At 43.5% G+C, this 12,511-nt stretch overlaps 1 protein-coding gene across 3 annotated transcripts in view; it reads left to right on the forward strand.

Annotated features, from left to right (window-relative positions):
* Positions 1-12,511, forward strand: part of vps8 (VPS8 subunit of CORVET complex) — a 164,231-nt gene that overhangs the window by 105,708 nt on the left and 46,012 nt on the right. For 2 of the 3 annotated variants that reach the window (XM_070542769.1, XM_054750617.2), the window contains exons 33-35: positions 8,641-8,730; positions 8,960-9,009; positions 9,089-9,224. In XM_070542769.1, the coding sequence (XP_070398870.1) occupies positions 8,641-8,730; positions 8,960-9,009; positions 9,089-9,224 (276 nt within the window). The remainder of the gene's footprint in view (positions 1-8,640; positions 8,731-8,959; positions 9,010-9,088; positions 9,225-12,511) is intronic. The other variant, XM_054750618.2, reaches the window with a different exon arrangement.

Genomic DNA, 12,511 nt, shown 5'->3' on the forward strand with positions numbered 1-12,511 from the left:
TGGCCCCTCACACTCACTATTGGACGCTTCTATAGAAAAACCTTACACATACAAGCGCGTGTACGCACACAGGTGCTCACTTGGTGCTCTCATAAGTATGGACTTGGGCATTTTCAGCACGTCTTAAGGCTGTGGTTGGCACTAAATGCACTGTGATTTATTATCGTGTGATTGTTCAGTAATACGATGTTCATTTTATATTTCCTCATCAGGTTGACACGGTGATAGCTTGCTCCTGTTGTATTGCTGTGTGTCCCTTTTCTGCAGGTCTAGAAGCAGACCCCCTGTTCATCATTGATGTTTTATTTTTCCACCCCTAATTGGAACTCCTCACTGTCTTTCTAGTCCTGAGGTGCTTGGTACCATTTCTCTCCAGCCGTTATGTCTTAGTGAGAACAGACAACACGACGACTGTGGCTTATGTAAACAACTGGGGGGGTCTGCGCTCTCTGCAGTTACACGCGTTGGCATGCAGACTTATCTGGTGGTGCAGCAGGCATTTCCTCTTAGTTAGAGCCACCCAAGTCTTGGGTTTTCTGAATCGGGGGGGCGGACCTGTTGTCCAGAGTGACTCCTCTGTATGGGGATTGGAGTCTGCATCCAGCAGTGTTGGAGCAGATTTGGATCCGGTTCAGCCAAGCCGAGGTGGATCTTTTTGCCTCCAAGAACGCTCAGTGTCCCCTGTTCTTCTCCCTGGCAACCAAGATGCGCTGGCGCACAGGTGGCCGCGCGAACTGCTTTACACATTTCCCTTGGTGGCCTTGATACTGCCAGTTGAGGTGGTTTGGGCATCTGGTCAGAATGTCTCCTGGACGCCTCTCCGGGGAGGTGTTTCGGGCATGTCCTGCCGGCAGGGGGCCCCTGGGTCGACCCAGGACACGTTGGAGAGGTTACATCTCCAATCTGGTCCGGGAACGCCTTGGGGTCCTGCCGGAGGAGCTGGTGGAGAAGGCCGGGGAGAAGACAGTCTGGAGCTCCCTAGTAGGGATGCTGCCCCCGCGACCCGGACCCGGATAAGCGGAGGAAGACGACGACGACGGCCTTGATACCGTCCACCTTGCTGATTTGTGCTCAGTGCCACACACTCATTCTGCTGGCCCCTCACTGGCGAGCCATGCATTGGTTGGCAGAAATTTTTCAGCTTCTGGATGGCCAACTTTGGAAAATGCAACCCTGCAGAGACCTATTGCCAAAGGCTGGCAACTGAATCTTCCATTCACATACAGAATGGTTGGCCTTGTGGGCCTGGCACCTGAATTATGAGGGTTAGGGTCAGCAGAGCTTTCCCAGGCAGTCATTCCAACCATTCTGAATGCTAGGGCCCCCTCCACTTCGTCCCTATATGACTGTAAACCAGTGGCGCCAGTGTTCGGCAGGCCTTGCCTCTGTCAGTGTGCCCCAGGACAGCTGTGGCTACATTGTAGCTCATCCCCACAAGCGTGTGACTGTGTGTGTGTGAGTTGTTGAATGACTGATTGTGTTGTTAAGTACCTTGGGGGTTGTAGAACCCTAAGAAACTAATACAAATACAGGCCATTTAAATGGAGGATGTATGAAGCGCGATGACAAGGATAGTTACATCCTATCCTTCCAGTGCCAGGTGAATGCCATTCTGTCTTACCTGCAAGAATTGCTGGATGGGTAGGAGGCCTTGTCCGTCATTAAAATGTACCTTGGTGCTGAAGGCCCTCTCTGAGGCCTTAGATAATTGTTGTAACCTCCTTTCTCTGAGCAACACGACTGAGCTGTCTCACCAGACAACCCTTCTTCTTGGGCGAAGCGAGAAGAGGTGTTTATCTTGAATCACTACTTATAGTAGCTGGTGATGTCACAGTCGCTGGCCAATCAGGATTGGCGTATTGAGATAAGTGCTTCTGAGGAATCTGCCAAGGTGCATATCCCAGAGTGAGACATTGCACTCATGTTACTCAGTGAACCGGGTTTACGTCAGTTACCTAAAGTTTTCTATAATGTTTCTTTTTTTTTTATATATATATTTTTATTGAAAGAAGAAAACAACAGTACTTGCAATTACCAAAATACAATTAACCTTTCTTCATTTTTTCTAGGTAAATAACAACAATCAGACAGAACAACAACAACAACAACAAAAAAAGGGGGACAAGACAATTAGACAAAAAAACCATACCAAGAAACAAAGACCCCCCCCCACCCGTCCCCCATCCCACACAGATCAACACAACCGTCAAACATATTACCGGAATATAACAATAACAGAAGTACATTTAAACAGGTAATACCTCTAGACTAGTAAAATAAGAGATAAAGGGTTGCCACTTATGAAAAAAATCGGCCGTGCACCCTCTCAGCGTATATTTAATTTTTTCAAGTTTTAAAAAAAACATGACATCTTTAAGCCACTGGGAAACAGTAGGACACTTAGCAGACTTCCAATGTAACAATATTAAACATCTCGCTAATAGGGATGTGAAGGCAATGATATCCTTTTGTGTGGAGTCCAGTATAAGTGAGCGATCAGGAATCCCGAATACCGCAATCAGAGGACAAGGATGAAGAGTTACCCCTAGAACAGTTGACATAATAGCAAAATACCCTGTCCAGAAACGTTGTAGCTCAGGACACAAAAAAACATGTGGCTAAGGTGACAAGGAGAACCCTGGCATTTATCACATTTATTTTCCACTTCCGGATACAGTTCAGAAAGTCTAGACTTAGAGAAATGCACCCTATGAATGACCTTAAATTGGATAAGTCCAAGACGAGCGCAGGAGGTGGAAGATCGTACCCTTGCTATAGCCTGTTCCCAAGACTCCTCGTGTATTCCAATTCCTAGTTCTCCTTCCCATATACCCCTAAGCTTAACCTCAGAGTGGTTACTAAGAGACAGAATAGCATCATAAAGTTTCGAAATGGTTCCTCTGTGATGAGGAATAAAATATAACATAGTTTCCCACCGCTGTTCTGGAGGTAAAAAGGGAAAATTTGGGAAACACTTGGCAACAAAATTTCGAATTTGAAAATAGCGAAACAAATGGGTAATAGGGAGATTATAACGAGAAGACAAATTTGGAAAACTATCGAACACACCATCCACATATAAATGTTTAAACTGTCCTATACCCTTGTCACACCACACTGAGAATGTCGTGTCCAAAAGTGAAGGGGGAAACAAATGATTGTTGGTTAGAGGACCCGAAGAGGATGACATTACAAAATTATTGTGTCGTCTAAACTGAAACCAGATTTTGAGTGTGTTAAGAACCACCGGATTATCAGTATACAAAGAGGGTTTTACGGGTAAAGAGGAATATAGCAAAGCTGGTAAAGAAGAGTCCTTACATGATAATAGCTCCAATTTACACCACGAGGAACCAGAAGATTTTAGCCAGTAGCAGAGTTTATGAATGTGAGCAGCCCAGTAATAAGCTAGAAAATTAGGTAATGCAAGTCCTCAACTAAATCTGCATTGCTGCAGCAACGTTTTAGAAACCCTAGGCGGCTTCCCTCCCCAAATAAAAGAACCAATAATCTTGTCCAGTGAAACAAAGAAATGTTTCGGCAAAAATAAGTGAATTGAGTGAAATAAAAATAAAAATTTTGGTAGGATGTTCATTTTAACGACATTAATCTTACCGATTAAAGAAAGCGGGAGATTACCCCATCTTTGAATATCAGATGTGATCCTAGATAAAAGAGGAGACAAATTTGCTGATTTAAGGCCAGATAGAGAGCGAGTCACGTTAACCCCTAAGTACTTAAACCCAGAGGGACTAAGACGAAAGGGTAGATCGGACTGTTGGAGTTGACGTGCTGCCGTATTAACAGGAAAACACTCACTTTTCCCTAAATTTAATTTATAACCTGAAAACGAGCTGAAGTTCTCCAGAATACTTAAAACAGCAGGAATGGAGCGAGCAGGGTCAGTCATATATAATAACAAGTCATCCGCATACAATGATACTTTATGTGTAATTCCATTACGGATGATACCCTTGAATACAGAAGAAGATCTTAATGTAATGGACAGCGGCTCGATGGCAATGGCAAAGAGTAAAGGTGACAAAGGGCAACCTTGATGACAACCACGACCCAGCGCAAAATAATCAGAGTAAACATCATTAGTATGAACACTGGCTTTAGGGGATGAATAAAGAAGCTGAATCCAGGAAGTAAATTTATCACCAAAACCAAATTTTTTCAAAACTGCAAACAAGTATTCCCACTCCACCCTATCGAAAGCCTTTTCAGCATCTAAAGAAATCACAAGTTCAGGAAGTTGAGATAGATGCTTTGAGTAAATAACGTTAAAGAGTGTACGGGTATTAAAAAATAATTGCCGTCCCTTTATAAAGCCGTTCTGCTCTTCGGAGATAATTCGAGGAAGCACATCCTCAAGGCGAGATGCAATTACTTTAGCCAATACCTTTGCATCGGCATTAAGCAGAGATAATGGCCTGTAAGAATCACAGGAAGTTGGGTCCTTGTCATTTTTGAGAAGGAGCGCTATGGTGGCCTGCGTGAAAGTAGGAAGTAATGAACCTGATTCCAATGACTCGTTAAACACAGATAAAAGCAAAGGTGCCAGTTTACCAATAAATGTTTTATAAAATTCAATAGGAAACCCATCCGGGCCTGGGGCTTTATTAGACTGCATAGCTGTAATAGCTTTTAATACTTCATCAGCAGATAGTGGGGAGTCCAGTTGCCCGGGCTTATGAGTACCGATAACCGGGTTTGAAAGAGACTGAAGAAATTCATTAATTTTAGCTTTATCCGTGGGAAATTCTGACTTGTACAACAAAGAGTAAAATGCTTTAAAGGTAGAATTAATTTCCAAAGGATCTGTAGTAATATTGTCGTAAGAGTTTTTAATACTAGGTATCACACGTGAAGAGGCCTGACGTCGTAACTGATGCACCAACAAACGATTAGCCTTGTCACCGTATTCATAATATGAGCCACGACTGCGTAGTAATAAGTGCTCAGCCTCTTTGGTTGACATAAGATCAAATTCAGCTTGCAAATCAAGGCGCTGCTTGAGTAATTCTGGAGAAGGATTCAGTGCATAACTTTGATCAGAGTTACTAATTGCCACCGTAAGTTCTTTAAGCCTGGCATTAATCTTTTTATTAGTACGTACAGAATAAGAAATAATTTGACCTCTCAAATAGCATTTAAGAGCCTCCCACAGCAGAGAATATGAAACAGAATCATCCTGATTAAACAACACAAACTCCTCAATAGAGCTTGAAATAAATTCACAACATTCTTTATCAGCCAAAAGGAGAGAATTAAATCTCCAAAGAGGAGGACTACGTTTATATGTAGAGAGTTGAACATCTAATAGCAGAGGAGAGTGATCAGATATTACAATACCAGAATAGTCGGAGTTAGTAACACATGAACTGAGAGTTCTATCGATGAAAAAATAATCAATCCTGGAATAAGATTGGTGGACCTGGGAGAAAAACGAAAATTTTTTGATTGTAGGGTTGCGAAGTCTCCATGGATCAACAAGGTCATTCTGTATCATAAAATCTGAAAATGTTTTAGACATAGATGATGGAGTCAAATTACGAGGACCAGAACGATCCAAGCTTGGAACAAAAACACAATTCAGATCACCACCAAAAATAAGCAAATGTGTATTCAGAAAGGGGATGTTACTTAGTAATCTATTAGCGAATTCAGCATCATCAAAATTCGGGGCATATACGTTTACCAACAAAACCTTTTTCTGCATTAGGGTGCCAGCAACAATGATGTATCTACCGTTCCCATCAGCGATAACATTGGTCGAAGAGAATTGAACTTTCTTATTGATGAGAATGGCCACTCCTCTAGCCTTTGAATTGAAATTTGAGTGAAAAACCTGACCTACCCAAAAACAATATAACCTATTTTGATCCTTAATACGGAGATGAGTCTCCTGTAAAAAAGCTATGTCAGAATTCAGACGTTTCAAGTGAGTAAAAACCTTAGATCTCTTAACAGGGTTACCCATACCTCTGATATTCCAACTAATAAACCTAAGAGGCATACCTGACCCAGCAATGCTGGGGTCTATATTACCATTAACCATTCATAAAAAGGAGAAAGAAAAAGACAAAACCAAGATGCAGGTGGCCATGAAGAGCCAAGTGGGACAGCCCCCTTCTTCTCCCCCCCACCCCCACCCCCAAACACACCCCAAGTCTCCACAAAACAAAACAAAGGAGACAGCAGTGTACCCCAAAGTAGCAAAAAATGGTTCACAGAAGTGATTGGACTAACTGGCGTCTAAATACAAAATAAAAGCGAGAGAGGGAACAAGAGAGAGAAAAGAAAAACAAACCACAACATCTCGCCAACTTCTCTACAGTATAACAGTGTGCGCTTAACAACATACCACCTAGTCCTTTGAACTCTAGAGTATATCATATAATTCAGTATCATTAGTTAACAATGAAAATAAAAGGAACCAGCACACCAACAGTATAATAACTGGCACAGCGGTCTAAGAAAACAATGCACAGGTGGCGTTAAACCTAACGAGAGCGTGAGCATCTTAGTTACATTAAAGCATCAAACTAAGGCCCTGTCCACACGTAGCCGGGGATCTGCCAAAACGTAGATATTTTCCTACGTTTTGGCCTGTCATCCACACGAAAACGGAGTTTTTTCACACGAAAACGGATCTTTTTAAAAACTCCGGCCAAAGTGAAGATCTGCGTTTTCTCCGTTTTGGGTGTCTGCGTGTGAATGGACAAAACCGGAGTTTTAAGGTCTGCAGCGTCACTTTCCGCGACAAAAAATGCTGACATCACGTGTGCGACCTGTGTTTACACTAGCCGGCATCATGGAAGCCTTCAGAGTTGTGCTCTGTCACTACCCGATCCATCAATTTTCCAAGCGCTTTTTGCTTGTTTGTTTTTGCAAGCGGAATTACTGCTCCTTGCGGAAGACCACAGACAAAGGACGAGGTTAAGAACGGGGGAAGTACTGCCGCCTACAGGTCTGGCATGTCCTTAACAACGTATTTATCCGGGTATGTGTGGACAGAGTTTGTTTTTAAAACGCGGTGGTGTGGATGCAAGTTTTTGGAGGGGCGGATATTCGTTTTTAAAAAACCCCGGCTACGTGTGGACTAGGCCTAAGAGGCTATTCAGGCTCACCCAGAGATCAAAGTTTTAACATAATCACTTGCCTCTTCTGCTGAGACAAAGTCCCTCTCAACACCCTTGTATGTGATGCGGAGTCGTCCTGGATGAAGCAGGCCGTACCGGACGCCTTCAATGCCACGGAGTTGCTGCCTGACCGTGTTGAATGCAGCACGAGCCCGTGCCACCTTGACGGTGTAGTCGGGGAAGATTGAGATGGTTCGGTCTCCAACGTTAATCTGTCGGCGTTCTCTAGCACGTCGTAAAATGTCAACACAGTCAGTGTGGTAATGAAACCTGCATATAATAGCTCGTGGTCGGTCGCCAGGTTTAGGTGCAGGCTGGAGAGTCCTGTGTGAACGATCCAAAAGCGGTTTCTTCCCCAGGTCGAACGCTTCTTTTAGCAAGGAGGCTACGGCAGCAGTGGTGGACGTGTCAGGGCCCTCTGGTACTCCTAATATCCTAACATTGTTGCGCCGCGACCTGGACTCCAAGTCTTCACACTTGTTTTCCAGCTTGGCTACATGAGCAGTGAGGCTTTTGATAGTAGTTTTCATCTGAGCAACATCATCAGAGCAAACAGTCAGTGCATGCTCCATCTCCTTGACCGTACCTTTTAGCTCGGACATGGTAGAGTCATTGGCAGCTTTATCGATCGCCAGCTGAGTCTTCACTGCCTGCAGGTCGAACTTAATGGTGGACAAAGCATCACCCAGAGTGTCCTGAAGTTCCTTTTTAAAAATGTCAGCAATATCATTCCTCAACGAAGCAAGCAACTCGACCTTGAGAGCCTCGATATCAGGATTAGCTTGGCCCAAGGGAAACTTTGCCGGAGACAACGGCTCACTCGAGGGTGTGGCCGCGGTTTGCAAACCAAGCTTCAGTTGTGTTTGAGTAGCATTGCGGGTTTTTACATTTTTTGCTGCCATTATATGCCGAGCCGATTAAAACGTCCCAACAAAATAATTCAAAAATCAGAATTAGGACAAGAAATATGGTCAAAAAAGCGCAAATGAATAACAATTTAATCGAAGTCGGCAGGAGCTCCCAGACTCGCGTCCTACTCCATCCTCCCCTTCCTTACAACTCCTCTAATGTTTCTGATTGATATTTGTTGGTTTTGTCTTCCTTTCTATGTTTTGCTGTCTGTGGGTTGTAACTTGTAGTTATAATATTTTTTAGTATGTTATGACGTAATTATGAAGGTAGCTTCATTAGCTGCTGCTCAGGGTCCTTCTTTAATGCTCCTGTTGGTCTCATTACACTGATTTTTTTACAGTTTCTTTATTTAATGAGATTTAGTATTTTTGGTGTTTTTCTCATTCCACTTTTCTTAAGTCTCTAAGCATGTTTTAAAACTTATACCACAACTGGATTAGCATAATTACACTGGTTGCTGATGTTATCAAACATCTCATTTGTTCCTTAGTTTACTGTCATTCTTCCATCTTTTTTTTTTCTCCACAGTTTGTCTGATTACTTAATGAAGTTAATATTAACCCTGTTTATTTATTCATAGGAGCTGGTGACCCTTGACCCCAGCAAATCAGCTGACCTGGTGTTGTGGCACTTTACTGAAAAGTTACAGCCTATCATCTCAGAGCTAAAGGTGAAGCCGTGCAAGCATGATTCAATAAGCTACACACCCTTTTTCAGATTTAGATTTCGCTAAAAGAAAATGAAAATTCTCTTCAGAAAGCTGATTAAACAATCATGAACATGACTTAAACATTATCCGGAAAGTTCCCTAAAATTTTCATGTGTTTTAATTTTAGAGGTGTTTAGTCAAAGTCAGTTAAGTTGTTCTCTCTGTAACCCCCACCCACCCCCACCCCCAGCAGGATGCCCAGCTTCTATTCAGATTTCTGAGCTGTCTCTTGGAGCCACGGTAAAGTAGCAACATCCCCTGCTCCTTCCCTTGTTGCTGCCCATTTAAACCCTCTAATACCTTCCTTGGTGTTTTACAGGGAAGAAGCTCATCCAGGGCCTTCAGAACCTGAACTTCATGAGCTTCTTCTGGACTTGATGTGCCAGTTTGCACCCAGCAAGCTCCTGACCTTCCTCCAGACATCCCAGCATTACAGACTGGAGGAAGCTATACAAGTAATATTCCAGCATATGAATGAAATTGATGCAGTCCAGTCAACACAGTGTGTGTGTGTGTGTGTGTGTGTGTGTGTGTGTGTGTGTGTGTGTGTGTGTGTGTGTGTGTGTGTGTGTGTGTGTGGGAGGGGTATATCCTTGTCCTAATCAGTTCTATATAATGCAGTGCATTATATAAATAATGGCATGGCATAATTGTACACTGTACACCCGATGCAATATTGGGGCAAGCTCGTTGACAAAAACTTGATAGTATTTCCCAGAGGGACCCGGGATTTATTGTTTTCTAGCTTCCTAATAGTGTCCACTTTTTCCTGTATTGTTATGGGGGAACATAACCTCTCAACCTCCTCCAGTAGTCCTTTTTAATCAATCAATCAGTCAGTCAGTGGGATCCTGTTTCCCCCAGCGAGAGCAGCCATCTACAGTGCTTATCTACTAAACAGTCACAGGTGGGAGGGAGATCTTGGGAGAAGCGTAGAGCACATTGACTCCTGCAGTTGATGATCTCGCCAGGCTGAAGTCCACCAATCCGAAGGCGGGGGGAGTAGGTCGGGTTTTCACAGCATCTGTCTGCATTCCTTCGTGGGGGTTTTAGTTGCTTGCAGCTCAAGGCTACCAGGGCGTCAGATTCAGATAGCAAGAATTTGTTTGGGTCAGGCTGAGATAATTTTCCTCTCTGCCTTCAGTCTTTAAACTGATCATTTCCAGTCCTTCAGTGAAGCCAATTTTGGGTTTTTAAACCTGTCCATACCATCCGGTGACTCTCTCCGAGATGACATCCATTTTGCACACTAATACCGGTATCGCAGCTAGAACATTGTCCAGCTTACGATTCACCTCAAGTAACGTCCCAGTCTGAGAAGTCTCCACACGGACGGTGCTTTCCGTGGGTGCGGGTTGCCCTCCAATCGCTCCCGTCTTCCCAAATTAAAAAAAACCCAGATATCCTCCCACTCAAATCAGGAGAAATCCAGTGATCATCAGGCCAAATATCCACACGTCTTCGATGTCTTCAATGGACAGCTGGCTGAGGCATATGATCTTCCACTCCTTCCAGGAATCCAGCATATATCCCACTGGGTGTGTCCCCATGGACATGTGGGAGCCCCCTGCTCCATTCTCTTTGTTGAAAAGATCTTATCGATCGCATTGAATGACCAGTTTATCAAATCCATGGTTAGTAAAAATATTTTTTCAGAAGAAATGCAGAGAAGCACTCTGTGGGCAGACAGGACAAAGAGCCTTGGGAAAAAAAGATAAGGGAGAGAAAGAGGGAAGCGTCTGTACTCCTCGAGTGCCTGAAGAAGACACATCATGCTGGCAAATCAATGTAATATTACCGCAACAGTGTGTCTTTTAAATGCGCCATGCCAGTGTTCTGACATTCCGTGCTTCCTCGTTGAATATTCCTACCGCAGCGTTTTATGACAGTTTCTCTCTTGTTTACAGTATAGTACCATGCTTTTTAGGCATGCTTGATTTTGAATAAGTGATATTACTCAAAAATACACAACTGTAATATAATTATTATCAAAAATATACAGTGTTTGTCATCATTTATGAAAAAGACCGTTTTAGTCATGATTCCGTGAATGATGGTAAACAATGGGAGAAAGTTCTGGTTTACAGTATAATAATGATAATTTACAAGTTGTTTACAAGCTAACTGTCAGGTAAACATACAACAAGCAGTAATATAACAACTTCCAGAGGTAGCGTCTCTTCAGGTTAACAGCCTGTGACGTTGTAGTCAGTCTGTGCATGCGCATTTCCCAAAGTGGCATGTATTGACGAGTAGCACAGTCGGATCCATCGACATATAAACTGGACAGTTCATTTCCATAGGCTCCAATAATAAGTTTTTATGCCAAAATGGGAGGTGGCCACCACTGCCCTTTTGGCCCTGTCACAGGTTCTGTCGAGCCCAGACAATTCCACAAAAGGGAAAAGAGGTGGAGCTGATGTTGGGGCTGTAAGGCTGGGATCAAATGATGACATCCGTCGAACTGAAGCGCTGTAGCTACAGGCTAACCCAAAGCTAACGCGAAGGTGGGATCTAAGCTAACGGAGGTAGCTACCTAGCTACAACCGGAGCTAACTGTGCACAACACCTGAGCTTCTGAGTCACAGATACACCGGGCTGACCGCTGACTAAAACCAGGTGGAACACAGAGGTCTCCCGAGAGCTCCACAAGCCAGCAGCCGCACAGCAGACGGGCGCCGCTGCCGTCAGATATGTGCCGAGCTGCTGCTGAGGGGAGGGGACCATACCGATAGTCTGAACCCAGCTCCACCAACATGTCATATTTCAACCCATTTTAAAAAATGCAGCGTTATGTTAAATGCACTGGGTTTTACCCTATTACATTTAAATGTCATGGTTAAACAGTACATGTTAAACTCTAAGCTCAACTAGTGCAAGAGCGGCAGTGACCTAAAATACATAAATATAATTTTACTTACCGAAAAAAATGAAGTAGAGACTCCTTGGATGCTCTATTAGTGCAATTAATACCACAGCAAGTCATTTTGTCCAACTATTGCACAAATAATATCCAAAAAAGAATGCACAAACGCTACAACTAATGGTCTAAGTTGAGATACTGAAAATGGCGGAACAGTTTTCAGGCAAGGCCGAGGCTCAGACCGAGGCCTTTCCCCGGAGCTAGCTCTGCGGTCACGGGGGTCTGATGCTCATTAATTATTCAGAATTTTAGGCATTTAATACACTTAAACAACTTAAACAGAAGAATGACAAAAAATGCACCCCCCTCAGAGTTGTTATGAGTGTAAACTACATCTATTAAACCTAAAATGTGTTTTGGAACCAGGCTGTAAACATGTTTATTTCTGCTGTGAAATTGGTATTTTTAACATAGGAGTCAATGAGGATTTGCGCGCTTCTGACACCAGCCCCCAGCGGATGAGGGTGGAACTGCAACTTTTCTCACTTCCGTATTGGCTTCATTTTCAGACCCGAATTATGGGGGCTTGGTCGGAACACCGGCATGGTGTTGCGCAAATTTTGCGGCATTCGTTACGCCTCGCTTGGTAGTAATATTACAGTATTGGTCTGTCTTTTAAACGGCTATTGCGCCGTGGCGCAACAGAGGGAAGTATCATGATGATGTAGGGAGTCAATGCCGAGCTCCGGCCAACAAATATATTGAAAATGAAACTAGTAAACAAAATCAGCTAAGACGGTGTTCCGACTATGTGCTACTTGTCGAAGAGCGAAACTGTCGTAACACGCTGCGGTAGGAATATTCAACGAGGAAATAGGG

Source organism: Nothobranchius furzeri, chromosome 12 (assembly GCF_043380555.1).
Source record: "Nothobranchius furzeri strain GRZ-AD chromosome 12, NfurGRZ-RIMD1, whole genome shotgun sequence".
Taxonomy (NCBI): domain Eukaryota; kingdom Metazoa; phylum Chordata; class Actinopteri; order Cyprinodontiformes; family Nothobranchiidae; genus Nothobranchius; species Nothobranchius furzeri.